This window comes from Populus alba, chromosome 9 (assembly GCF_005239225.2).
Source record: "Populus alba chromosome 9, ASM523922v2, whole genome shotgun sequence".
NCBI classification, from domain to species: domain Eukaryota; kingdom Viridiplantae; phylum Streptophyta; class Magnoliopsida; order Malpighiales; family Salicaceae; genus Populus; species Populus alba.
Genome location: NC_133292.1, coordinates 11,401,919 through 11,429,059, shown reverse-complemented (window position 1 = coordinate 11,429,059; position 27,141 = coordinate 11,401,919). Strand labels below are relative to the sequence as shown.

General features: G+C 34.5%; 5 protein-coding genes across 6 annotated transcripts; 2 read left to right on the top strand and 3 right to left on the bottom strand.

Annotated features, from left to right (window-relative positions):
- Positions 1–4,357: 4,357 nt before the first annotated feature.
- On the bottom strand, positions 4,358–5,684 carry LOC118035672 (uncharacterized). Its single transcript, XM_035041283.2, has one exon. The coding sequence runs from the start codon at positions 5,288–5,290 to the stop codon at positions 4,421–4,423; it is 870 nt and encodes a 289-aa protein (XP_034897174.1). The 5' UTR covers positions 5,291–5,684; the 3' UTR covers positions 4,358–4,420.
- A 1,085-nt stretch (positions 5,685–6,769) lies between these two features.
- Positions 6,770–9,513, bottom strand: LOC118035655 (subtilisin-like serine-protease S). The gene is given in 8 exon segments (XM_073411258.1): positions 6,770–7,680; positions 7,813–8,359; positions 8,579–8,690; positions 8,814–8,933; positions 8,936–8,968; positions 9,216–9,268; positions 9,352–9,443; positions 9,505–9,513. Coding segments are annotated over 8 exon segments (1,086 nt in total). The 3' UTR covers positions 6,770–7,560.
- Positions 9,514–10,946: 1,433 nt separating this feature from the next.
- LOC118035664 (protein SUPPRESSOR OF K(+) TRANSPORT GROWTH DEFECT 1) lies at positions 10,947–16,043 on the bottom strand. Of its 2 annotated transcripts, XM_035041273.2 has the most exons (9): positions 15,354–16,043; positions 13,915–14,020; positions 13,458–13,656; positions 12,950–13,018; positions 12,789–12,863; positions 12,578–12,676; positions 12,315–12,470; positions 11,768–11,930; positions 10,947–11,351 (listed from the first exon to the last, which is right to left on the bottom strand). In XM_035041273.2, exons 1-8 carry the CDS (start codon positions 15,817–15,819, stop codon positions 11,805–11,807), a joined length of 1,296 nt encoding a protein of 431 aa, XP_034897164.1. In that variant the 5' UTR covers positions 15,820–16,043; the 3' UTR covers positions 10,947–11,351; positions 11,768–11,804. The 2 variants fall into 2 exon arrangements, with proteins under 2 accessions (XP_034897164.1, XP_073267453.1); XM_073411352.1 differs by lacking the exon at positions 10,947–11,351 and having other exon boundaries at positions 11,525–11,930; positions 15,354–16,042.
- Positions 16,044–20,711: 4,668 nt separating this feature from the next.
- On the top strand, positions 20,712–21,808 carry LOC118035670 (zinc finger A20 and AN1 domain-containing stress-associated protein 3). Its single transcript, XM_035041280.2, has 2 exons — positions 20,712–20,932; positions 21,032–21,808. Exon 2 carries the CDS (start codon positions 21,067–21,069, stop codon positions 21,544–21,546), a length of 480 nt encoding a protein of 159 aa, XP_034897171.1. The 5' UTR covers positions 20,712–20,932; positions 21,032–21,066; the 3' UTR covers positions 21,547–21,808.
- A 3,437-nt stretch (positions 21,809–25,245) lies between these two features.
- On the top strand, positions 25,246–27,035 carry LOC118035673 (beta-1,6-galactosyltransferase GALT29A). The gene has a single exon (XM_035041284.2). It carries the CDS (start codon positions 25,634–25,636, stop codon positions 26,774–26,776), a length of 1,143 nt encoding a protein of 380 aa, XP_034897175.1. The 5' UTR covers positions 25,246–25,633; the 3' UTR covers positions 26,777–27,035.
- The last annotated feature ends 106 nt before the right edge of the window (positions 27,036–27,141 follow it).

The window sequence follows — 27,141 nt, the reverse complement described above, 5'->3', positions numbered from 1 at the left end:
TCCACTGTATTTGATGAATTCAGGAACACGAAATTTCTTTGGGATAACCACATTTGGGACCAAACACATCTCTGCTGCCCGTACCGGGTCATATAAGTCTATCCCTTCAATGGCTTTGAGTCTGGCTTCCAGCGCCTCTATCTTAGCTTGATCAATGCTATCAGATGACTTAGCCTTGTGGGACTCATTAGCATATGCCTTCACGACTGTTGGGGATGGTGCAGGTGTCGTTGACTGCACAAATGTTGGATTTTGCTGAGGTTCTTGACCATGTTCGCTCATTCTTTCCTCAGGCTGAACTGTAGTAGGAGCCGGATCAAAGGTGATCGGTCGTTTAGAAGGACCTTCATCAGAGGTATTTCTTAGTGTTTGCTTGAGTAAGCTAGTGAGGTGAGCCACACTTATTTTCAGAGACTCCAACTCTTCGTGCAAATAGGCCTCACGTTGAGCACACTTTTCATCTTCCATGTTTCTTGCTCGAAGTCGGGTGTTGTAGACTTTTTGGGGACCTATATTTCAATCTGGCATGTATGCATGTTAAATGTATGAACATGTAATTTATGTGATGCACTTGCCCTTCAAGGGGTGACATGGTTTTTTTTTGTTTTTTTTTTTTGTATGACATATTCTGTAAAGAAAGATAACGCATACAAACTAAAGACAGCGTCTATTCATGCATAGGTTTTCTACCTGGTCTCAAAAGGGTCTCATATCTGCCCAGTGACGTCCTTCGTAAAGGCAGTATGGGGGCGTTGCAAAGAACAGTTAAGACACGTATGCCCACCATTACCAAGCAGGCACTCAGATATGAGTTGGGTGTTTCACGCATCTGAACCCGACCAATAGTCATAAGGCAGATCGTTAATTCCCCACTTAACTTAGAAGCTTGTGTGTGCTTGACAAATATAAAGCATGTTATACATGAGGCAGTTCTATACAATGCATGAACAAATATGTACAAAATTAAAGCGCGTGAGAAATAAATAAAGGAAATGCATATTTAAAAATAAACACGCAAACCACAACAAAAAACACAATAAATCAGACAAAAACAAAGCTTAGTCCACAAGATCCCCAGTGGAGTCGCCATTTTGTCGCACGTGTGCGGCGGCGCGGCGATCGTCCACCCTCAAGGAAAAATAATCGGAATATGTATTCCTGGCAAATAAGGAGAGACAAGGAATTCTTGTCTCTATATGTGAAAATATGGACTGGGAGTCGCCACCTAGTATTCTGGTTACTAGGAACCTTAACTGGTCTTTAGAGATCGGGTACGGAGACTGGTTGCGTAAAGGGAAGGTATTAGCACCCCAACTACGCCCTACCTAAGGTAAGCTGCATTGTTTTGTCTGATAAAATCTAAAGTCTTGTTGTGGTTTGTAATTGTTCGGAATACGCATTACATGTAATGTCATACCCCAGGTTCGATTGTCCGGAAAAAAAGAATTAATATCCAGAATATGCATTACATATAATGTCATACCTCGAATACTAAGAGACAAACAAAATAAATTTTTTTGTTGTTTTTGAAATTTTGGCCAATATTCTCTTGACTTTAATAAACTGGTTATTAAAGCCAAAATGCATGCTAAAACATTGTTTTTTTGGTGTATGAAAAATACAATATGATTTTTTAGCTTTGAGACACTTGGCCGTATGCACAAAAACATTTTTTCTCCTTTTTTTTTAATTTTTTTGTATTTTTGGAAGTTTTTGATGAAAAACCGGGTAGTTTAATACCAGATTTGTATTTTTACGACATAAAAATACTACCCAATATTAATAAAAATAACATAAATCAACAGTGGGAACATCATAAATATTTTTTAAAAACAATAATATTTTTTTTCTATTTTTTACAATGGGCCGGATCAGGCCCAATTGCATGGGTTGGGCCAAACCTGGCCCATTTACATGGGCTGGCTGACGTCCCAGCCCAGGCCCAAATGGGCTGGTTACTGTGCACATAGTAACCGGGTTACTGTGTGCACAGTAACCAGTGAATTAATTAGCCAGTTACTGTGCCCATGTACAGTAACCGGGTAATTAATTCATGGCTTGCAGAACGTGCAGAGTGCACGTTCTGCATGCAAGAAGATGAACAGTAAAACGAGATAAGGGGTTGAGGGCTGACCTGTGGTGGCTGTCGTTGATGGCGGAGCTGCTGGTGGCGACAGGAAGCGGCGCTGACAGTGGGGTGGCCGGCGGTGGCTCTGCGTTTTCCTTCTCTCTCTCCTCTGTTTTCTTCTCTGCTTCTTCCTTTCTCTTCTCTGCCTTCTCTCCTCTCTTCTCCCTCTTCTCCCTCTTCTCCCTCTCTTTGCTCTCCCTTCTCTTCTCTTCCCCCTCTCTTGGTCTTCTCTTTCTTTTTTCTTTGTTTTTTTTTCTAGCCCTCCCCTGTATTTATAGGAAAACAGGGGGGCGAATGGTGGGGCGGCCACTGTTGGCCGCCCCTGCACTATCTGTTCAATGGATAAAAAGGAGGCAAGTGGGCGTCGAATGGTAGGCGTCTTATTGCGCCAAATCCGGGAAAGAAGTTCGGCGAAAAGTGGAGAAGAAAAATTCTTCTCCCCTGTTCTCTGCGTGCGCAGGGAAGAAGACGATGGTGCCGTTTCCAAATGGCACCGTTTTGCGTTTTTTTTTTTTATAATATATTTTTTGAAATTTTTTTTTTATTTTTTTATTTTTTATGTGGGGACCAAAAAATGGGTTACAACAGTGCTTATAAAGTTTTCAAGGGGCAAAGGGAGAGAGATTTAGTGCCATGGAATTCCACCATCTCTGGATGTGCACAGCATGGCTACGGGAGGAAAGCTCTTGAAATATTTGAGGAGATGCAGAAGCATATAACTTGAAGATTGATGGTGTAACACTCATCGACGTCGTTTCTGCCAGCACGCATACTGGACTTCTGGATGAAGGTCAAAGATACTTGGTATAATAATAAATGTTCTGCTGAGTATTAATAATAAATCACAATTAATGATTTTTTATGTTTTTTATCTAAATTTCTTTAATTTATATTTATTATTTTGTTTAAATAATTTCTTTTAAATAACAATTATATTTTTTTAGCTATCCATTTAAATTCAAAGAGTTTTTATTATTCATTTATAATTTTTTTTATCTTTTGTATGGATGAATTTTATTTTTTAAAATAAAAAATTTTATTTTCAAATAATATTTTTAATATGTGCGACTTTGTATGATTTTCTTTCCTTTTATTTTATTTGATGAATTTAATTTGTGTCTTTATTTCTATTATTGTTTGCTTAAATAAAAAAAATATTTTAACAAATAAATTTAGCAACACAATCAGGTGAATATTTTATTTTTTCAAATTAAATATTTTGATTTATGTTTGTTTTTTTATTTTTCAAGTTTTATTTTTAGGTATTGTTAATAACTTTTTATTTATTTATAATTATATATAGTTTTTAATTTATTTGATTATGAGCATGATTGTGAGTGTGGTTGTTGTTGCTTTTCAAAGTGTTTTTCACTCAGAAAAGCATGTCAATAATGTTTTTTTATTTTTTAAAAATTATTTTTGAGATCAGCACATCAAAATGATTTGAAAATATCAAAAACATATTAATTCAAAGCAAAAAAAAATAAGAAATTTTTAAATTTTTTCGGAAGCACTTTTGAAAAGCACTCCCAAACACCCTCATATGTATACATAAAAAATTTTACTTGAGCTTAGATTTTTAAATTATATAAATGCATTGAAAAACCATTATATATAATTTTCTTATAAAAAATAAAAATATATGATCAAACAATTAAAATAATAGAGTTAAAGAACAACAAATAATTGCACATGACCCTTCATATTCATAGAGCCCATTTGTTGTGATTTTTTTAAAAAAATTAAAATTTTAAATATTTTTAAATTATTTTGACTTGCTGATTCCTCAAGCTCTTATCAATCTTGTCTCCTTAAACTTGTAGTCATCACGTTAAGAAAACCTTATCCAAACACGTACTCTCTTTTTTCACTCCTGTCTGTTCCCCTCCTGAATCAATAAACTTTCCCTACCAACACGCCACCTGTACAGTCCTATCAATAGCCACTAAGCTGTCGTCACCATCTTGACTCACATCCCATACTCTGCCACGTCATCGTCATTCATACTTTATCAAGATGTAGCTAGCACACCGTTTGATATTGTGATCACGACCCTCGTGATATTCCAACGGCCAAGATTATTCTATTTCAAGCTCTCAAGTTACCAGATAAACGTCCTTGTGTGCACATGATAAGGAAAAAAAAAAAAACGCCGTTAAAAGAGCGTTCATTTGCCGCGTTACACTATTCTCAGTCACCTATTTTAAATTTTTATCCTTTGCATAAAAATAAATTAAAAGATTAATTATTATTAACCATCATTCTCTTTCTGGAAATTTTCTGCAGCCATGATCATCTCGTACGAACAAACAAACGGCCGTTAACGGCGTCGTCGAAACCTACACACCTACATTTCACAACGTCGACCGACGGCGGTGTCGCCGGTGAGGGGTTGACAGTCCGGCGGTACGGACCGAACCATTTGTTTTGCATGTAACGGTTTTTTCTCCAAGGAGGTAGAGAGAGCTCTCTACTCTTCAACGATCTCTTGGAGGCGTCACTGATGCTCTTCACGATCGTCTTCAAATCCTCACTTCTGCCTACAAAAACACGAGGAAGAGAGTGCAGAAGCTTCAAGAACTGACTCGTAGGTCTCGCAATCTCAAATTGAGAAGCGAAATCGAGATCCACCACGTAACGGTTTTGCAATGTGGAGGATTTTGATGGCACCACGTCGATGAACTCGTATCCACCGGCGGTTAAACCACCGCCACCAGAAGATTCCCATTTAGTCTTACAGATCGCTGCATTGTGTCCTAACTCTCTCAAGAACGACATCACTTTGCGCCTCAAAACCGGTCTTGGATTAATCAAGCAAGAAAAAGCTTCCATCGCTTTCGAAACATGAGCGGATAATAAATTCCTGTATGAATCCCTACTACCTGATCTCAGGATACCTTCCACGAAATCCTTACAATCGGCGACTGAGTCAACTCGATCTGAATCCGACTCGTAACCATTAACTGAGTCTTGAGTTAAATCTGAGTCGTCATTCTCAAGAAAGCCGTGAACGAGCTCGGACAAACAAGGTAAGTCGTCTTCTTCGTCTGCTGAGTGTTCGCTACCGCTACTGACATAGCTGAGTTGCCTACCGACGAGTCGAGCCTTAGCTTTATCGTCAAGAGGATCGGTAACTCGCTTAGCTCTCACAAAACCTGACATATTCTTTTTTCCAGTTTTATCCTTTTGTTTTCAAAGTTTTGTTTTTATTTTTTTGAAAGCAAGTTGATGTAGTTGTGTATAAGGAGAAGAATTGAGGGTTTGAGTGGCTAAGCATAAATTAAAGCTTACAAGACAGGGAACATGGAGAACAAGAAACATGTGATGTGAGAAGCTTTATAAAGAGAAAAGGGGAAAAATAAAAAAACTTAATGATTTTTTTAAGAAGATAAGATAAATTAATTTTGGGAAAGGAATGTGGCTGGGAATATTCGGTGGAAGTGTAATTAACTCATTGGGATTCGTTACTTTTTTTAATATTTGGAAAATGGGATGAATTACTCGAAGAAAAAGAGTTAACTCTTGAGAGGAAAGGAGAGGATATACGGGGTGGTATCCGATTAGGGAGGAGTGTGTGGCAAGCATATCCAACGGCACCTAGGGTTTATTCCAGTTGCACTAGTAGGTTACATGGAGGGATAAGATTTTGCAGTGATTGGTGGGGCCATGATTTGAAACGTGGATTTAATGGAGACGCATCGAGAGATATGGTGGGGTATTAGATTAGGGTGCCTGCCTCTTCAGGGCAGGAAGGGTGAGGGCTGGGGAGCCTAGTTGTGAAGTTTGCTGTCTTCATTTGAGAAATTTGAGATTTAATTCCATTCGTGCTTTTTATTAGCTTTAATAAAATATTGATATGTTGATAAACTTTTTAATAATAAAGTTAATCTGATGGTCTGTAAATTACCTGTTGCCGAGGTCTTTTCCCAGGTCAATTCTTGAATTGAATCTAACAACTATGGAGCCCACTAACTAACCTATGGGATTTCCGTGAGATTTCACTTGAAAGTGGATTGTAATTAACCATGTGATCATATTCATTGCTTGGGATTAGCCAAAAATTACTTGGGATTTAAGAAAGAACTGTTCGAGCTGTGACTTTCGTTGAAACAACTAACTTACTGCCATTGATTATTGCAGGGTTTTTGCCGCTGGACTCCGAGATGGCCTGTAAGATTTCAAGATTGCTGAAACATGGGGCAAGACACATCATGCTGTAATTCACACATCGCCTGGAAAACCATGCCGCCAAGACCAGGTGCTGTACATATCATCAATTTTTAAAAAATAATATAAATTATATTTTAAAATTTTATTTATAAGTTTAAACTATTAAATTAAAATAAAACTTTAACATAGTATTAAAACTTTAATCACAAAGCGGTTATAAGTTTGAATTTCTTTATTTATATTTATTTGATAAAAATTAAGCACAAAGTAATGTGAGTATATGCAAATTTTAAATCTAAAAAAGCTTTTATTTATAAAAATATGTTAGAAAATAATATGAATTATATCTTAATATTTTATAAAAAAATTTAAATGATTGAATTGAGATGGTTCTATAATATAAATTGAAATAGTTATACTTTAACCATTTTAATTATCTCCTTTTTAGTCTCCCTCATTTTGTCATGAACTTTAAAAATCACGCGTAATGTTTAGATTCCCTTGATAATATCCGGAGTAATCACATCTTATCGCGTGTGGTGCAGGGTAATTCTATGTTCAAAACAGTAGCTGTTGGAGCAATTCTTGCAATTGGGTACGTATAGTAAGAGAAGTATGTTTAGTTTTGTTAGATTGATTAAACAGTAACATTCATTTCAATAATGCCATCCTAAGCCTCTTTTTTTTCCTTTCCTTCAACAATGACTTCTAGGAAACAAATTAATTATATAGGCCATTAACACCTACATTAATTTAAAAAAAATGATATAGGCCACTGTTGTTTTCTTTATACTCCAGCGATTGTTGTGCCTTGAAGGCCGACATCTTAGACAGATGGATCAATCAAATACCATGCCGACAACTCCACCTAGCTGTACTGATATGGCTTTTGTCTCTGAAAATCAGCTTGCGCGGCCTCTCAGTTGTGCACTCCACAACCTTGCCTTTAATCTTTGCACGGTCTAGAGTATTATCCATGCAAAAGTTGGGGGCCGGGAGTCTTGGTCTATACACTAACCTTGGAAGGGAGAGAGTCTTGCCCTGAGACATCTTCTCTCCAGCTATTATGGAATTCGTTTGAGTAGGTGTTAGGGCAACATTAACGGTGTCGGATAATACATGATTGCAGATTAACTGCTGGTCTTGCTAACTGCTATGGTAACTGGCTCTTCAATGAACGAGACTATAATTTAGTTGCATGATTGCACAGTTATTGCTTTAGTTGCTACATAATCTTGCAATCCAGCTCCAGTAACATCTAGCTATGATTGGTATTTAATCATCGACTGTGCATTCTTTGCTGTAACACCTGGTACAGCTGCATCACTTCCAGCTATCAAACCGTATGAGGTTTCCAGTTTCAGAGGATTTAGTGAAAAACCCTGAGAGCACAGCAATGTTTTCTTGTGAAGAAAGTTCTTACTAAATATAGTAGCTTTCTTGGCCCCAATCTTTTGTTTTTACGCAAAAAGAAATGAAAAGGAAAAAAATATGATAACGTTTGCAAAAATCACCTTCAAAATTTGTGAATTTCCAAGATTTCCAAGATAAATGTTTGAGTCAAATTCCCTGTCCAAAGAGCTAGCAGCAACAGTGAGGATCCAAGGAGCAACATTGGCTGAAGTCTTAGGGGAAAATGAGTTCCCTGCTGAACAAGACACAACTATTCCTTTCCTGAATGCACGGAAAGCTCCAACAGAAGTTGCACTCTCAAAGTAAATAGGCTCAGGAGGGTTAGCACCAAAGGAAAGAGAGAGGATATCAACTCCATCATTGATTGCATCGTCCATGGCAGAAAGAATATCACCATCATTGCACAGGTTAAACCAGCAAGCCTTGTAGATGGCAAGTCTGGCATATGGTGCACCACCTCTTGCAGTACCTCTGGTCATCCCAAATAAGCTAACATTAGACACCACAGCTCCTGCTATAGTTGAGGCACTGTGGGATCCATGGCCATCACTGTCTCGTGCTGATCGGAAGAAAGTGCCACCGAAATCTTCCAAGGGCCCATTTTCTGCTTCAAATCCTTTGAAGTAGAACCGTGCTCCAACAACTTTTCTGCAATTTCCAATCCAATACATATTGTTACAACTCATGATTATATTTCGTTGAAATTCCGGTATTAATCATGAAACTAAAAATCAAAGTCCTTTTTCTTTTTTTAGCAAAATAGTCCTTTAAATCAACTTTTGTGCCTCATGGTTGGCCATGATTTAAAATTGATAACCATTCAAAGAAAGAATGCTGGTACATTGGGAAGAAGGAAATGCTAGATACCTGTTGCAGTTAGCTGATGTAAAATTTTCACCAGCAACACATTCTCCCTTGAATTTCACAGGCACAGTGCCTAAGCATGTGTCGCTGAAGCTCTCAGAATCGGGCCAAAATCCTGCAGTAATGAATTATTGATGAAAAATGATATACTGTAATTGTGCTGAAAATGGAGCAAGAGAGAGTCCATTAAGAGCTGGATATAATTGGCAACAAAAAAGAGCTGAATGTAAAGAATTACCTGTATCAATGACACCAACAATAACATCAGACACTGACGAAGTCACTGGCCTTTGGTTATTTGCATAGGGAGAGTTTACTCCTAAAAAATCCCATGAATGCGTTGTGTGGAGCTTATCGTTCGGCTATCGAACACAGAAACAACTGAATCACTTTCTGCAGCAAGAGTGAATGTGATAAATCAGTATAGCTATATCTACTAGTAAACTATCCGTGTAGTTCAAAACAAATCTGTATGTGCAATGTTAGATGACATGCTTCGGTTTGTGTTTTTCCTTCTGTATCTCTCCAAAACTCTCTTAGCAAAACTGTTCATCTGGTTGACAAAAACATCAGAAAAATCTTGAGAACACAGTAGCTGCAAGTTGCTGAGCTTGCTCTTGTGTTAGAATGGCTGAAAAACCTCTAAAGCTTTTAGTATAGTGGTGAAGTGCTACTTCCTTCGCTTCATTGAAACTGAAAAATGGACAGATTCTTCAGCAATGTCAATATCAAAATAAAAATCTTAGTGCATTAAAACAGAGTAATTAGGTCCTTGCCTTCCAGTAACTGAAGCAAGTATCTCATGGTTATCATTGATCACGGATTCTTCATTGGGGCGTGAATGCTCTCCCATGTAAACTATATAATGCTGCATATTGACAGAAAGCAAAAGAAACAAGAAAGCTCAATAAGTCACCATTTTAACATACTTGTTTCATCATTGCGTAAGCAAGACACTCATAATGCAATTTGTTCAGTACTTGAGGCAATGAAATGCCATCAGATTATCCCATGAATATTACCAATATTCACAGGCAAACATGCTTTTCATAACTTTACTATCTCATAGTCTCACAGGCTTGCCTTTGTCTTCTCAGTGGCTGTGGCTCCATGAACTTGTGCAACTGTGATGAATAAGAGAAAAAAGCAAGAAAATTGTCAACTCTCATGATTGTTAAGCAAGCTTTAGCAAGCAGAGGTGATAGAAAGAAAAACTATTAAGTGGCTAAAAGTATGAACTCAGATAACTGAATACATCATACATGCCTTTTTATAGCCCAAATCCAAGTTCCAAAGAAGAAAGATTATGCATTATATTAACATTCCAAAGCCGGCTACAGAAAAAGGGGGGACAATTGCATATATGATAGGTACTATACTCCAAGTTAATAATGCATTCAAAATACATGTTGCTGTGTATCATTGGTTTCTAGTTGAAGTCTTGAAGCCGGCTGCAGTTTGCCCAAATATTTCGTTAGCCGGATAACCTTTACGACACTAACAAAGAGTATTTGTGTCTATGCGAGGACCATTTCTACTTGGCAGAGGTGTGAACTTGAAAAGGTATTTTAAGCACATAAGAATATGCTGACATATTGGAGTTTTGAGCATGTTTCTATACAATGTATCCTTTAAAACATAATACACATGGAGTATGGCCTGGTATGATAAGCAACTCAAGGGTATGGCATCTCTCTATCATATAGTATTATTTAGCTGTCCGGTGATGTTTGAAGTTCGAACTTGGTGAAACATGCACATCACAGTTGTGTTTTTACTTCTTCCCATTTTTGATAGATGCCAAATTTTGGATGGTTTAAATTAATGTCGACTCTCAACGTTCGAAGACCCAAATGGAAGGCGAATTACATCGGGTTTTTATCACTACCTAGCCGAAGAATAAACTGTGGTGCGCTTGTGAACAACGAAAATCGATCACATATTTGTGTCTGATCTCTTTGCATTCCCCAAATGGAAGTGTTTCCGAGTTGAGACCTGGTCCAGCTTCCAAGGAATGACATGGATGATATTTCAAATGTGCTGTGACTTAATTGCTTGAACCTGGCTAGAGATCCATTTTAAAATCAAGTGTTTGGCTCTTATGACTTCCATTCATTAGCTGACAAAGGACAGAAAAGCGTGTCCAGAACCCAACTACATCCACATGACTGCCGCATCCATTGAAAAGCAGTTATGCATCTCTGGAACACAGCAACCACAGGCATAAATTTTGTGTTTATTGATTTACTTGTGTTCGTATACTTTTTCCTTGTCTGCAAAGTGAAACCGCAGGTACCAACCAAGATCCATGTTGGCCAAAGATTCATACCAAGACAAAGCATAGAGGGAGTTTCCTGGTAACTAATCCGAATACCAAATCAATTGAAACTTGAGCATATGTAATGATAATGTTAACAAAAGAAAATAACTCAAATAAACAAGCTGCTGCCTGTCCTAAACGGCTGCAGAGATAAGGACTCCATATTAAAAAATCCAAACTGCAACTTTTCCTCAGAACCCTTTGACACAATAAGAGAATAATAAATCACTATACAGAACCATTTTTTGTTGGTGCTCGTTTCACCGATTCTAGGCAATGCATGCATTTACCTTGGCTGGTATTCACCTCATCCAGGCATCAAGGTCAAAAACACAAGAGAATAGCAAATGTATTCATAAATACACTTGCTAAGAACTAAAGCCCCCCAGCTTGTATAAACAAAAAAATTGACACGCAATACCCTAGGGCTCCAAGATTTCCCTGAAACTCGACCAACTGGCAAAAAAACATAGTTAGTGAGCAATATTACACTGCAAACATAAGTTGGCAAGAAGCATAATATTGGACATGATGCACTTGCTAAGAACTAATGCCCCACAACTCGTATAAACAAAACTATTGACACGCAATACCCTAGGGCTCCAAGATATCACTGAAACTCGACCAACTGGCAAAAAAACATTGTTAGTAAGCAATATAACACCACAAACATAAGTTGGCAAGAAGCATAATATATGCATCATGTCCACAATCCTGGGACAATATTTCTGAAACTCTTCTTTTCACACAATTTCAAACAAGCGTTTTCAGTCATTCCATCCCAATACAAAGGGAAGGTCAAGTCACCTTCCACAAAGTTAAATATTTCGGTGGATCCAGCAGCAATAACTAATCACATAGGTTGCACTCACAGGCATATTGGCCAGTGTGTCTCTGTCATCATCTTCATTAGCCTTCCTCCCCAAACTCCTTTGTGAATCTCTCATGGACATCTAGATCAGCTTTGCTCACTGTTGGCTTTTGTCTTGCTAGGACCTTGTCAAAATCTGTTTTCATGATAGGGGGTGGAAGGATCTGCAGATGTGGTTATCAGCATTCAACAAAATTTAGTTACTATAACAATAAACAAAGCATCAAAATGAAAACACCCCACTTGTTATCTCTCAAGGTCTACATATGTTTCCCCACAAATAAATATCCTTTTTATACATGTTTAGAGAGAGAGAGAAAACGAAATCTTTGATTTTAATTAGAAAATCTGATCCAAAGCATGCCCAGAGCCATTGCTCTGTGCAGTGGTAAATACATGGTACACCAAACATAACACTGCAAGTTCAAGTGTTATGAGCAGCCAAATCATCAAAAAAGCTGAAGGCAAGCCTAATCCTATATTCTCCCTGTCAAACCCAAAAAAAAGAGCAGCAATAACAGGTTTTATTTTAAAGCATCAGCTAATACCTTTTCTGCAAGCCCTTGTGCTGCAAGCTCCTGCATGGAAATTTGGACAGCACCAGGTTGCTTCGGTCCACAAGGCATCCACATATCATCAGAAGTATGTATGAAAAACATAGCATCTTGGGTTTTACGAACTGGTTCAAAGAGGACATCTTTGACCTGAGGGGAGCAAAAATAGGCACAAAGCATGGTGTTAGCCACTCAACCATTACAACCAAGAAAAAATGAAGTTTTGAAATGAAAGACTGAAGTGGCACTGTGCTTACACAAACAGAAATATCTGAACCTGAAAAGCCCTCTGTCCTTCGTGCCAAGCTTTCAAAATCACTTTCAGTCAAGTTGTGAGGAGTATCTCCTAGATGCACCTGGGCAAATAATTTAAGCAACATCATATGCAGCTCAATAAAAATGATCTAATATCAAAATATGTCTCATAATAGAATACTGTTTTACAAAATCAACGACAAGTCCTAACACCTTGAACATATGTTGACGAGCCTTCAAATCAGGTAGCGGGATATATATGCGCTTGTCAAAACGTCGTCGGATGGCCTGTATTCACACTGATTAGAAATAGTGCCAAATAGTCCACATGATTCAAAATTAAATACCAGAAATAATCTCAGAAACCCCCTTACCTGATCTAGAGCATATGGAGTATTTGTTGCTGCAAGAACAAGAACCTTCTGGTCAGTGGTTCCTACCCCCTATATATCAGAAAAATAAGGTCAGACTTCTTCACAATAAAATTGAAATTGTGGGGAATGTTCACCTATATGTTAGTTGGATTTAACATAACCATCCCGAATTCCAGGATACAATAAAATACTAGAAATAAGGAATTTATAAACCATGGTGTCAAGTTTATGTTAATAACTTAAAACTGACATAACAAAAAACCACATTCACTTAATCTTCTTACTTCTAAGGCCAAGAACTTCTCTCAACCAGAATCTTTGGCAATTGTGTTTAACAATTCTCTCAGACATAGTTAAATCAAATTTTATGTCATAAAATGAAAAGCATTGACAATTGCAACCAAAATAAGCTACAATGAGCTAGAGGGCAAGATACGAGCCTTATAATAGCATAGAAAAACATAATGGTAATGTCCTTCATCAACTTCCAACACATGAAAACAGATACCTGCATCTGCACGAGAAGTTCTGTCTTGATACGTCTCGAAGCTTCACTCTCATTGCCCTCTCCACGTTGACCACACAAGGAATCTATTTCATCAACGAAAATGATAGAAGGAGCACTTTCACGGGCCATTTGGAAAAGGTTTGAAACAAGCTTTTCACTCTCACCCATCCACTTTGAAACCAGATCTGATGAAGAAACACTGTGGGGAGTGGGGGGGTTCAAAACCAGCAAGTTACGGTCTAATCACAAACATAACCAACAACGGAACAGGTGAGATGTTTACAGAAAGGCAAGAAACATGACAGCAGCAGCAGCAGCAAAGAATATTGCTCCCTTTAGAAGGGGGAAAGGAGAAAAGCATGTATGAGACTAAGACGGAAATTAAACATCAAACTGACAGATGTTTATCTTAAGGCATACATAGAAAGGTTTATTTTGTAATTAAGAAAATATATACCTAAAAAAAGTGGACTCTGCTTCAGTTGCAACAGCCTTGGCCAAGTATGACTTTCCAGTTCCAGGTGGCCCATACAAAAGAAAAGCCCTCCAAGGTCGTCTCTTACCTAAAGAGAGCAAATGGAGGATGCATCAGTTTAACAAAACAAAATAAGTCAAATTTGTGAATCAAAATGTTTACAAATTAAATAGAACAAAGGAAGGAATAGCTGCAAGTGTGACCGAGTTCCTTCTCAGTAATCAGCAGTAGTGTAAATGAAGCATAAAGGCAATAACCATTTCTATGCCCTCATTTTAACTGCTCTTTCAAAATGAAGAACGTCGGCTATTCAAAGCCTATGCTACAACATGTAAAGTCATTACCAAGTACATGGGTGAATTGATGAGCAACAAGATCAAATGACAATGCCAATAAGATGGCCCCACATTATGTGGTGATAAAGTACATGGCTCAGTTAATTTCCTTTGAGGCAGAATAAGCAGCTCGTGGAAGCCAGATGAATAGCACCTCCATAGGCAATTGTCAATCATTCATCAGAGGTCTCTCATGTCTACCACGTTCACAAATATGGGTTCTTATATGCATGCAGTGGACACATGTTCCAGTATCCACATTCAAAGAAAAGTGCATGGGCGAGCGGGCGGGTTGGTGTGCTTGCTTGCAGGTGGGTGAGAATTACAAGAATGCATGTGTGACTCTGTGTGTCTGTGAATGGTGTCACTAGATTCTTAAAAGGATTTGTTAAATTAGTTCATATGATGGAGCCAAGAATTCAAAACGGTCACCAGCAAACATGGAACTTTCTCATTGATGATATATCAAAGATAATATGAATACAAATTAACAGGTTGTCATACAAATACAGATGGCCAATATTTGCAATCTAAAGATCAAATGAAAAGCAGCATGGATTTCACTGATGGAAGGTTGTCCTAACAGAGTATGGTGATATATTTGACAGCAATAATATGCAAATTATAAATTCCAAAATTATATGGTAATTGAGGGATACAGGACTTGAAAAGAAAATGATGAAACTACCTCTGTACATTCTGGGCAAAATAAAAACACTAGACTCAGCAAAGCAGCTACGTGGAGAAAACAAATTAGCAAAATACCCAACATAATAACAGATTATAAACATAGAAATCACGTTCCATTCAGCACAATACAATACGGAGTCAATTAGCCGACTAATAACCACACCAACGCAACTCTCACGTAGCACAGAATGAACCCAGTCTTTAATCCCCATTTATCAGAAAAATCACAAACTGATTTCTAATTAATCAATCATAGCAATCCAAACCAATTCACAAAACAACTAGCATAATATAAATGTTTCCTCCTAAAACACCACACAAATACAAGTTCCCATTTTCAAGCACAACTCGCCAGACCCAAGAAAACCCAAATCAGCAAAAACGCAAAATACCGACCTGTAAAAAACTGAGGGAACTTCACAGGCAAAATAACAGCTTCTTGCAAAGCCTGTTTAGCACTCTCAAGCCCAGCCACGTCATTCCACTTCACATTAGGCTTTTCCCTCACGATCGCCGAATTCAATCCAGCTCTCAACTTATCTTTCTCCGGATCATCCCCATCCTCGCCATCTTTAGGCTTAGTCTTTGGCCTCGTCGCAACAGCAGCATCCCCATTGGAATTAGGACCAGGACCTCCTTCATCAAGAACAGTCCTGATCTCCTCCGCCCGACGAAGATACTCGGTGAATTTTTGAGTAATAGCTTCACGAATTTTAGGGTTCTTCTCGTATTTCAAGTGGGTCTTGAAGTATTCAAGTGCGTTCATGTATAAAGGAAACGCCTTCGAGTAATTCCCTGCATTGTCTTCTTGTACCGCTTGTTTCACGTACTCTATTGCTTGTTCTTTGAAATTGCTGTACATAGCTAGGGTTTGATTTTGATTCGATTTATGAGAGGATTGATGATGGCGATTGCATGAGAGATTCCAATTTTGGAGAAAAAGTTTTAACCCTGGAAATTAGGGATTTTGTTGATAGGAGAGACTGGGAATGGGATATTTGAGAGGAGGGACGGGTTGGAGAGGAAGGAAAGGAAGGAATGGAGGAAGGAAGGAAGGAAGGAGGGAAGGATTAAGGAAAGCGGGTTGTTATCTAAAACTTAGGTTTGCTAAGTTCACCGATGACTCGTTTGCGAGTCAATGACGGCCATGGTGAATTTAAAAAATAAATAAATAAAATCTATTTAGCATTGAAAATTTGAATTTGTTGCTCCTTTCAAAATTTGAAGAGGTAATTTCATGTAAGCCCTCGATTTATATAAAAAATCTCAATTGGATTTAAAGGTATATAAGCCTGTGTATTTTTTTTTTGTTATATCTGTTGTTTTTTAATTATTTTAAAAATATTAAATTAATATTTTTTTATATGCTTTTGATATGCAAATACTGAAAATTAAAAAATATAACAATCTGTTTTAATATATATTTTAATTAAAAATTATTTTATAAAAAAATTACACTGTATCACTAAATATAGATGGGATAAATATAAAATAATAATGGTAGTAATAATAATAAATACTATATAATTCAATTATCAATTACATCATGTCCGTCAAATTTCCAACTAATATACATGAAAAAATTAAAATTTTATATCCATCGTTTATCTTCTAAAATGAATTCAGCAATTCAGTGTAATGACCATGGAATAAAAAAATACAAAGCAATGCTACCAAAAACATGAAAATGAATTACCCTTACACTGTATCTAAATCATAACAAAAGACCAATGACATTCATCAAGTAAAAAACTAAAACACGTGGGTGTTTTTCTATAGCATAAATTTATTGTTGATACTCCCGCATTTTACTATTGAATTATTGTTCAATTTATTTTGTTTTTTTATTTAATTCTTAAACCTTTTTTTGGGCGTGACTAATTTTTATTTTTTTTGCAAATTCAAATTAAATTCGTTCACTAAAGATAAAATTAAAAAATAGAGAATCAAAATAAAAAAAAAGTATTATAAATGGGTAATCATTTTAAAATTCACATAAAATATTTAATCTAGTCCTCGTACTTTAAAAGAAAATACCCGGTGCCTCAATATTTTATTAATTCAATTTTGATATACAAATTTATTTTTGTTATTTTTAAAATTCCCAATCTGAGAAAGGAGAGAGAGTGATTGCTAGATTTCAATGTAGAGAGAGAAAATTGTTGTTGATGATAATTTCAGCCACTAAAACACTTAGTTGGTTTCAAGTTTTGGGATTTTTTTTAGTTTTTTTTAGGTTATGGAAAGATTTATCATAATTTATATGGTGTTTTTCTAGAATGATATGGTGTTTTATCACAATTGTTGACACTAATTTCAACTAATAAAATAATTGGTTGATTTCAATTTTTACAGCTTGGTCCTTGATGTTTTTCAGTTTTTAATTTGTTGTTTTGCAAATTCATCATTAAACACTGGATTTAATGAATATTGAACTTTATAATTTATTTTGATTTATTTTTTATGTAGTTATTCTAGTCTTATGATTTGAGTCTAACATGTTACATAGGCTAACTCGGCTTATTTTTTTTTGTCATTGTTTATAATAATTTTTTTTCTTAACTTTATATATTAGCATTGAGTTGATTAAGAATTTGATTTTATATATTTTTTTATATGCTTTCTATAGAGTTATCACGATTTTATTATCCATATCACAAGTTTTATAAGCTATTCAAGTTGGTCCGATGTTTTTTTTATTTATTATTTCATCATTTAATATTGAATTAATTGAGAATTAGACTTTATAATTTATCTTGATTTGTTTTCTAGAAAATTATCCAGTTTCATGACTCGAGTCATAAAATTAACAAGTTAACTTGAATTGACTATGGTAGTTTTTTCATGTTCTTTATTCTAATTATTTTTTTATATATATAAATTTCATCATTCAACGTTATGTTGGTTAAGAATTAAGTTTAATAATTTGTTTTAATTTTTATTATATGCAGTTATCCTAGTATCATAACTAAGTTTTTGCAGGTTAATCCAAGTTGATTCAACTCATTTTTCTAATTGAACTTTGTTTTTTATTTTATCATTAAATACTAGATTGTTTGTGAATTAGGTTTAATGATTTTTTTTTTCTTTCTAGAGGGTTATATGGGTCTCAAGACATGGGTTGAAAATTTAACAAGTTAACTTGAGTTGATTCGAATGAGTTTGAATTGATCTAAGTAAATCCAAGTAGGTATAATGTGATTTAATCTCAATGTTTAAAAAATAATATTATCTTGATTTTTCTAGGTAAGTTATATTTTTACAGCTATTTGAATTATTTTTAAACATGTAAAGTTAACTATATTACATTGAATCAACCATCATATAGTTTATTTATGATTATACCAAACAAAAATTTAATTAGACCGCAAGGGGAATTATCTAGTATTAACTTCATTATGAGCAAAATAAAAACACTAGACCCACAAAGCAGCTGCGAGGAGAAAACAAATTAGCAAAATACCGACACTATAATAGATTATAAACAAAGAAATCACGTTCAATTCAGCACAATACAATACGGAGTCCATTCAGCACAATATAATTTAAAGAAAATAAAAAAATAAAAAACATTTAATATTTTTTTTAAATACTTTTAAAACAAAAAAAAGCAAACAGAACTAGTATTTTATCGGGAAAATAACAGCTTCTTGCAAAGCCCGTTTAGCACTCTCAAGCCCAGCCACGTCACTCCACTTCACATCAGGCTTTTCCCTCACAATCGCCGAATTCAATCCAGCTCTCAACTTATCTTCCCCGGATCATCCCCATCCTCGCCATCTTCAGGCTTAGTCCCCAGCCTCCTCGCAACAGCAGCATCCCCTCTAGAACTAGGGCCAGGACCTCCTTCATCAAGGACAGTCCCGATCTCCTCCGCCCGAAGAAGACACTCGGCGAATTTTTTAGTGATAGCTTCACAAATTTTAGGGTTCTTCTCTAACCGGTTGATTTGATTTGCAGGGAAACAAGATTTTGCTAAGAATACAAAAACATGAATGTGCCTTCAATAATCTCATGGATAACACGGTACTGCTGCGGACATAAACACTCTTCTGTGGAATGAATGATTTGTACAAGCATTTGATTTTATTTGTGTTTTGATTAGATGGTGGAAGTGAATTGAATTTATAAAATAATAAATAAATATGGACAGCTTGCTGACGTATTACTCTTTAAAATTTTAATTATGTTGGATAAATCAAATTCAATGGAGTTTGATTTTAATTATGTTAAATAAATATGGACAAAAATGAAAATATTGTTTCTGATAACATCTGAACTGGAAGATTGAAGGAAGTCATCGGTAAGATCGCAGCTGGCAATGTTTCGCCTATCAAAGCATCAAGGAGTTGTTCACTGATAGAGACCCATGTTGTCGTCACCGGCGAAGAGATTCCAGATCGATTCAATTCAAGTGGACATGAATTTTGGATCCAAATAGGTAACATGTCTAGATCCCTTTATAGGGATGACATTGACTATCCAAGAGGGTGTTTGGGAGTGTGATAGCTGTTGCTTTTCAAATAGCTTTTCGTGCCAAAAAGCATGCCAATAATGTTTTTTCATTTTTTTAAAAATCATTTTTGATATCAGCACATCAAAACGATCCAAAAAGTACAAACCGTACTCAATTTTAGCAAAAAAAAAAAAAAAAAAATTTCAAAATTTGTCCAAAAGCAGGTTCGACCTCAGCCCCAAACGGGCTTCAAATAGGTTTATTCAAACAAATACACCTTAAATCACTGCCTACGTCTAAGATGGCTAACAATGGTTTGTTAAATTTTATTTATTTATTTTATTTTAAAATTAACATTTTTTATTGTTATCAAATAATTTTAATCATGTTAATATTAAAAATAATTTTTTAAAAATAAAAAAATATTATTTTAATAAATATTTAAATAAAAAATATTTTAAAAAATAATTATTACAATACTCTCAAATACCTTTGAAAAAAAAAACATGAGTTTGTCTGTGGAGGGGCTCATCTCAAGAAAACAAAAAAATAAGTGGGGTAAGGTGTGGGTACAGGTTCAAAGATTCGGAGTGGATTAAAAAGATTAAGTCAATTAACTTTTTCTTTAAAAACATAATTGAATTTAACTGGATTAAAGAAAAACTATCAATTTGATTTAATTTATAGTTTTTTTTAAAGAAAACTAACCGAATCATTTAAAAAATAACTAGAATTATTCAAGAAATTTTATTGTGTTAATAGAATAATTAGTGCTATTCTATTAATTACTTCTATAATTGTTTTTTAAAAAATAGATACAGCTAAAAAAAAAAAATTAGATGTAGATATTTTTATTATTTTTTTTGTTAGTTTTTTTTAAAGAGTAACTAATAAGATACAATGTTAGTAATTACTCTCACAACTATAATTTTATCTTGGATTATATTATTTTTTTATAAAAACATTTTAATTTCATTAACTTTCATCAAGACAACTTGCAAAACAAATACAACACCCACCTTGAACTGTAATTGGTTTTGTCCTTTCAATCTTAATATTGCAAACACATGAAAAAAAATCTAAATCTAAACCTTTAATTTGTATGCATTCAATGTTTCTAGCAGCAGCATCTCTATCCAACGCGTAAATAAAAAGGGTCCAACTTCAACAACTCATCCTTAAAATAAAAATAAAAAAAAAACATAATTCCTAACAATAACCTTAATTAATTCACCCCTGAATATACGTGACTTAAACGGCTTCTCCAACATCTTGACGGCTACAATCTTCTTCTTAAATCTTAATTATCACGATATAAAGAGAATCAACATTTCTCTAACCTCAAAGAAAACCGAAGGAGACAGAGAGAGGAAAAAAAATAGAAGGTGTGTGGGAATCCTCTCTGAAACAGGATTCCTTGTCCCTTGCCACACCAGAAGTTCTTCCCTTCTCTTCATCTATAATTTTCTACCCTCTCTCTTTCTCGTTGCCTCTTGCTCTTCCCTCGAATTCAAAACAGGTAATATGTTTGATTTGTTGTAGCCGAGCGCAGCTAGCGTTGTTGTTGTTGTCTGTTTCTAAATCTTGGATTTTTTTCTTTTTTCTTTTTGTGTGTTAGATTAAAACAAGGAAATCAAGAAATCTTGAAAGACAATGGCAGAAGAACAACACCGATGCCAAGAACCACGTCTCTGCGTAAACAACTGCGGTTTTTTTGGAAGCCCAGCAACTCAAAATCTGTGTTCTAAATGTTATGGTGATCTTCGTCAATCACAGCCCCTGAATCAGCTCCTAGCCCCATCATCATCTGCTTCTGTTTCTTCCTTTTCATCCCCAACCGTCGATGTTATAAAGAACCAGATAGCTCCTGTGTTGGTGGTGGACGGTGATGAAAAGGGGGAGTTTAAGGCTGAACCTACGGTCGTGGTTCCACAGCAGAAGCCAAATAGGTGCTTGACATGTAGGAGGCGCGTAGGGTTGACGGGATTTAATTGCAGGTGTGGTATGGTGTTTTGTGGAACGCATAGGTACCCAGAACAACATGATTGCGAGTTTGATTTTAAGAGCTTAGGTAAAGAACAGATCGCTAAGGCTAATCCTGTTGTTAAGGGTGAGAAGCTTCAAAGGATTTAATGGAGGTCTCCTAATTCTGCAATTTACGAATTCCATCGTGATGTCGGCTGGTGGCGGTGTTAAGAGGAAGTGGTGGTCGTGGGGTTGGTGGCTGTTGGGGGTATTGTTGTAGTTACGTGGTTTGTGTAAATTTCAAATATTTAATGATAAGATTTTAGTATTTTCCTTTTTAGAAAAAAATTCACTTGGGTTGATCATTTCTATTGAATAATTCGGGGTGATGATTTTATTTAACGGGTATTGGAAAGATGTTAAATTGGTCCGCCGCCTGCCTTGATTTATTCTTCTTCTATGCTAATCATAAAATTATCAAATTGATTATTCTTAGTGATAAAAACAAATCAACCAATTAAGCAACTTAAAATAATCATAAAATTATTTTCATTATCATGAAATTATTTTAATACTTAAAATAATCATAAAATATTTTATTTTTTAATACACTTTGTTTTTAATACTTCTCTCTCTATCTAGTATTTGTTTCTTATATTTTTCAATTATATATGCATTCATAATTCATCGATTCATGTTCCTTTAACTGATTGTTCAAATAGTTTTAAATTATTCTAATATGTTGTTATTAAAAATAAAAATTTTAAAAATAAAAAAATTATATTAATATATTTTTAAATAAAAAATATTTATTAAAAATCTCTATCAAACTCTCTAATAGATCATCAATACTGGTAGGAAAAAGAATTTGCAATAAGCTATTCAGAGTACATTTAGCAATGGTGCACTGTTCTACCAAACCAGCCTTAAATTGATATTAAATTTAATTAGCAATTTCTCATATTCAATGATCAAGAGATATAGTCTTCTTTAAAAGATAATCAATATATATATATATATATATATAAGTATTTTAGAATAAATTATATCTTATGTATATTTTTAATAATTTTTTTATATTGTTCTCCAGGTGTAATTACTTGATATTTATAATATATAAAAACTAGAAACAAAAAAAGAAGATAAAATAATATTTTATCCCACTAACCCAATTCAAAAATTACTCTTTAATTACATCTCATGTTTCTTTTATCTATGCTATAAACTTAGTTTATAAGAGAAAATTTGTCATGAGCATGCTATTTAACCAAGAAAATGCACATATATTTGTTTCTTCGACCAAAACACACAGAGGAGGATGGGACCAAAAACCGGAAAGAGCCATATAGTACTTGTTTCTTCCTGAGAAAACACAGGGAAGGAGATCGTAATCAAACTCCCTTTTCTTTTCCTTTCTTGCATGTGATTGCCGGTGAAAACAACAAAAATCCATCTTTATTACCCAAAAAGCTTTCTTTTTTTCCACTTTTCCATCTATAACAAAAAAATAAACCTTTTCTTGTTCATCAGCAGAAATCTACGAGTCTGTTCGTATCTTGAGACAACCTTTTCTTTAATCTTTCAGGTGTTTAATCCAAGACAGGAGAAAATGGAGTGTAAAATATCCACCATTGAAGTAAAAAAGGAAGAACAGAACGGGAAAATTATCAAACATGACACTAATTTGAACAGGAAGAGATTAAAAAAGGAAATATTTGGATGAAGCATCAATGAAACTGGACTCTAAAAGACCTTTGAGTTCTATATTCATGGACAAAATCAATTATGCAGGATTTTCTAAATACCATCAAGTTCATTTATTTCGTGTTTTTTTTTTTTTTCTTCTGGGTTCTTAGTGACTGTGTATAGATTACGGTATAATTGTGACTCTCAAAGCAATAAAATCATGTGCTCTGAAGTTTCTTTTTCTAAGACCGACTAATCTTGTTCTTGAATCTGTTAAATTCAGCTTCGTTTGGTAGGTGGATTAAACATCAAAATTTTAAGAAATCTAATCTAATTAAATTTTTGATTAAATTTAATAAGATAAATTTAACTGACCACACAAGTTTTTAATAACTAATTGAACGGTTTCAATTAAACCTGATTTAAACTTTATTTTTTTAAAAAAAATTAATTGTAATTTTAATAAAAATAATTAACCTAATTTTGATTCAAACTCTTATCAGTCAATGCCAATATTTTCTTAAAAAAACCAACATAATTTTGATAAAAATAATTAACAAAAAATAATTTATGAATTAATCGATTACCTCAATAACTCATCAATCCAAATATCCAATTCCTTTTTAAGCAAGTCCACAGTCGTGTACACACACGAACTGGAAGCTGTGCGAGTAGCCATTCTGAGTGGGGAAAAATGCAGCGATCTATAACGTCAATTATCAGCACTTTAATGCGAAGTAATGTAGAAGTTTCCTTTTCTTCTGATAATTTATTTTTTCCACGAAGACTGGTCAACGGGAAACATTGTGGTAGATTCCAAAGTTGACTCGTGCAAGTGGTGGAAGACTTGGTCTAGACGGCAGGTCGTGTCCTTTTCATACCCCACCATGGCATGTTATGCAAACGACACATCTAAATTAGCACGATGACAAATCTCTACAGGAGGTTCTCTCTTGTAATAATCACCGCACCATGCAAACAAACAAGCTAATAGGCCTGGTCAAGCGGTGAACTAATTGGATGTGTAATTATGATTATTTTAAAATAATTTGTTATGTTAAAATATATATTAATAATATTTTTTTTTATTTTTTAAAATTAATTTTAATATTAACACATCAAAATAATTTAAAAATACTAAAAATATATTAATTTAAAATAAATAAAAAAAATAAAAAAATTTTATTTTTATTTTTTAAAATACTTTTAAAATACATAAACAAATAAAAACGAGAAGTCCAAAAAAGCAGCATCATTTTAAACACAAGAGATGAATTTAATGTCTACAAATTTTCACATCCACATCTTCTAATTTTGGATTTTAATGAGTTGCATTTGTACTCGATACTAAAAAAAAAAAGTTAAAATTACGGGATTAAAATCCATTTAAATGAATGGTATATATATATAACAACGAAATAGACAAGATATTGAAAAAGAATTTAATATCATAAACGGGTCAGCATAAAAACTTTTGATTTAAAATAGAATGAAAAACAAAATAAGCTGTAATTTTTTAATTACGGTATTTGATAAAGCAAATAACATATACTATAAGAGCAAGTATAAGTTTTTCCTAGTTAATCACTAACCAATTTATAATTACATATAAGTATCTTATTAATCAAATAAAATCTTCTTTGATAGTAAAGTAGAAACACGTCATGTTGGATAATCAGAGATTATAGATATTAATTATGTGTTTTAGTATTGTAATCCATGATATTTTTTAAAATGTTTTTTAATTAAAAAATGTATTATTTTTAAAATATTAATTAAATATTTTTCAAATAAAAAATAATCTATTAAAACACAAAAAACAATAACTTAAAAAGTTAGATTTAGATATATCTAAATAGTATCTCAACAAACCTTTAATCCCTTTAGTTTAAAAAATATATTTAATCCTTGTACTTACATATATTTATAGAATGATCCTCTTATTAATTTTCCATGACAAATTATTTATTTTTTCCAAACACATTTTCCATTCCTAGGTCAAAATTTCCAAGCACTAAAGAGTGAAATTAGAGTTTTGGACATTAAAAAAAGAATTAACGATCAAAGTAATGACTTATAATTTTCTAAGCTAGAAGGATTAACTCATAAAAAAATAAAAAAACAAGGACTAAAATACAATCTAATTCCATCCCAATAAAAACAACAAAGGACTTCGATAGTTCGATCACAATTTCCCAGCAAAACAAACAACCAAACAACTCACTTCCACTCCTCCTCCTCCTCCTCATCTTTCACTCCCCCTCTCCACAGCCAGTCATGAAATTCCCATCTCCGAACCAAACCTCTTCACTCCCAATTATCTCCTTCACTTTCTTGTGACATCAAGCTTTCTTTTCAAATATTTATTTTAGTTTTATTAAGCTAACAAAGAAAAAAAAACGTGTCTTTGTTCTACAAACTCATCCAAAATTTCATTTTTATTTATTGATCTTTATACTTTCTTGATTTCTCTTGCGATGCACATATTCCTTGAAACTAAAAATGAATCTGACGCAAATAATCTGTGGGAAAATTAAGCAGTGCCCATAACTCGGTTTTCATTGTGCCAATGAAAAGGTCAGCTCCTCCACTTTTTAGTATTCTACTGCTCATTATATTTTCTCTGACCCTCAGTTCAAGGATCCTAGTCCGACGCGGTGGTGGGTTTAGCTCCATTGAGGTGGAGGAACCCAGTTTGATTTTACGGAAAAAAGTTCCGGTTTTTAATTCTACGCTGCTGAAATACGCGGCTATTGACGTAGGAGAAGCACAAGCCAAGAATGAAATAGAAGAGTTATTAAAAGGGAACTTTGATAGTCGAGGAAGGTATAGGTTTAGTGTTAAGGCAAGAAAGTCTAAGGGTATTTTAGGAATGCTCAGGTCCCCTCAGTTTTATAGGAATTGGTTAGATTTTAGGGGGGTTTTACATGATTGGTCGCGAAAGAAGAGGTATCAGCCTGAAATAATGGATGAATTAGTAGGGCTTGTGAAGGGTCCTATCGACAGTCATGATGGATTGGTGGTTTCGGAAAGGCGGTATGGTTCTTGTGCTGTGGTTGGGAATAGTGGGATTTTGATGCAGAAAGAATATGGAGAGTTGATTGATGGTCATGAGGTTGTAATCCGATTGAACAATGCGAGGACGGAGAGATATGAGCGAAATGTGGGGGTCAAAACTAATATTTCTTTTGTAAATAGCAATATTTTGCATCTTTGTGGAAGGAGGCAAGGTTGTTTTTGTCATCCATATGGCCCTAATGTCCCCATGGTTATGTATATTTGTCAACCAGCACATTTCTTGGATTATACTGTTTGCAATTCATCTCACAACGCTCCTTTGATTGTCACCGATCCGCGCTTTGACGTGCTGTGTGCGAGGATTGTGAAATACTATTCGCTGAAACGGTTTGTGGAGGAGACAAGGAAGTCATTGGATGAATGGGGCTCTGTTCATGACGGTTCCATGTTCCACTACTCATCTGGTTTGCAAGCTGTAATGCTTGCGGTGGGGATTTGTGATAAAGTTGGTATTTTTGGGTTTGGAAAATCAGCTTCAGCTAGGCATCATTACCATACTAATCAAAAGGCTGAGCTTAAGTTACATGATTACGAGGCAGAGTATGAGTTTTATCACGATTTGGTGAGCAATCCACAGGCAATACCTTTCATTATGGACACGTTTAAGTTTCCTACTGCTATAGTTTATCAATGATCTTTCAGATGCTGGATCTTTTGTTTATGCGGGATTGATTGATTAGTTGTCAAGCTCAAATTTCTGTATTGTTGCTGGTTCTACGAGTTGGTTATGAAAACACTGTAGTCGAATATTTCTGTCGCATATGCTGACCCTGTGCTATCTAAGATAGTCTAGGGCAATACTGGAATCTAAGAAAATGATTTTAAGATCTGTTGTCTTATTTGCTTTTAGTATGATTGAAAATGTTGCTGAAATGATTTATATTATTTTTTAATATATATTTTTAAGTAATCTTTTTTTTAAATTTGAAATTTATTTTATATTTAATTAAGATTTAAACTCGTAACTGCTGGATCATCACGACTCTAATATCATGTTAT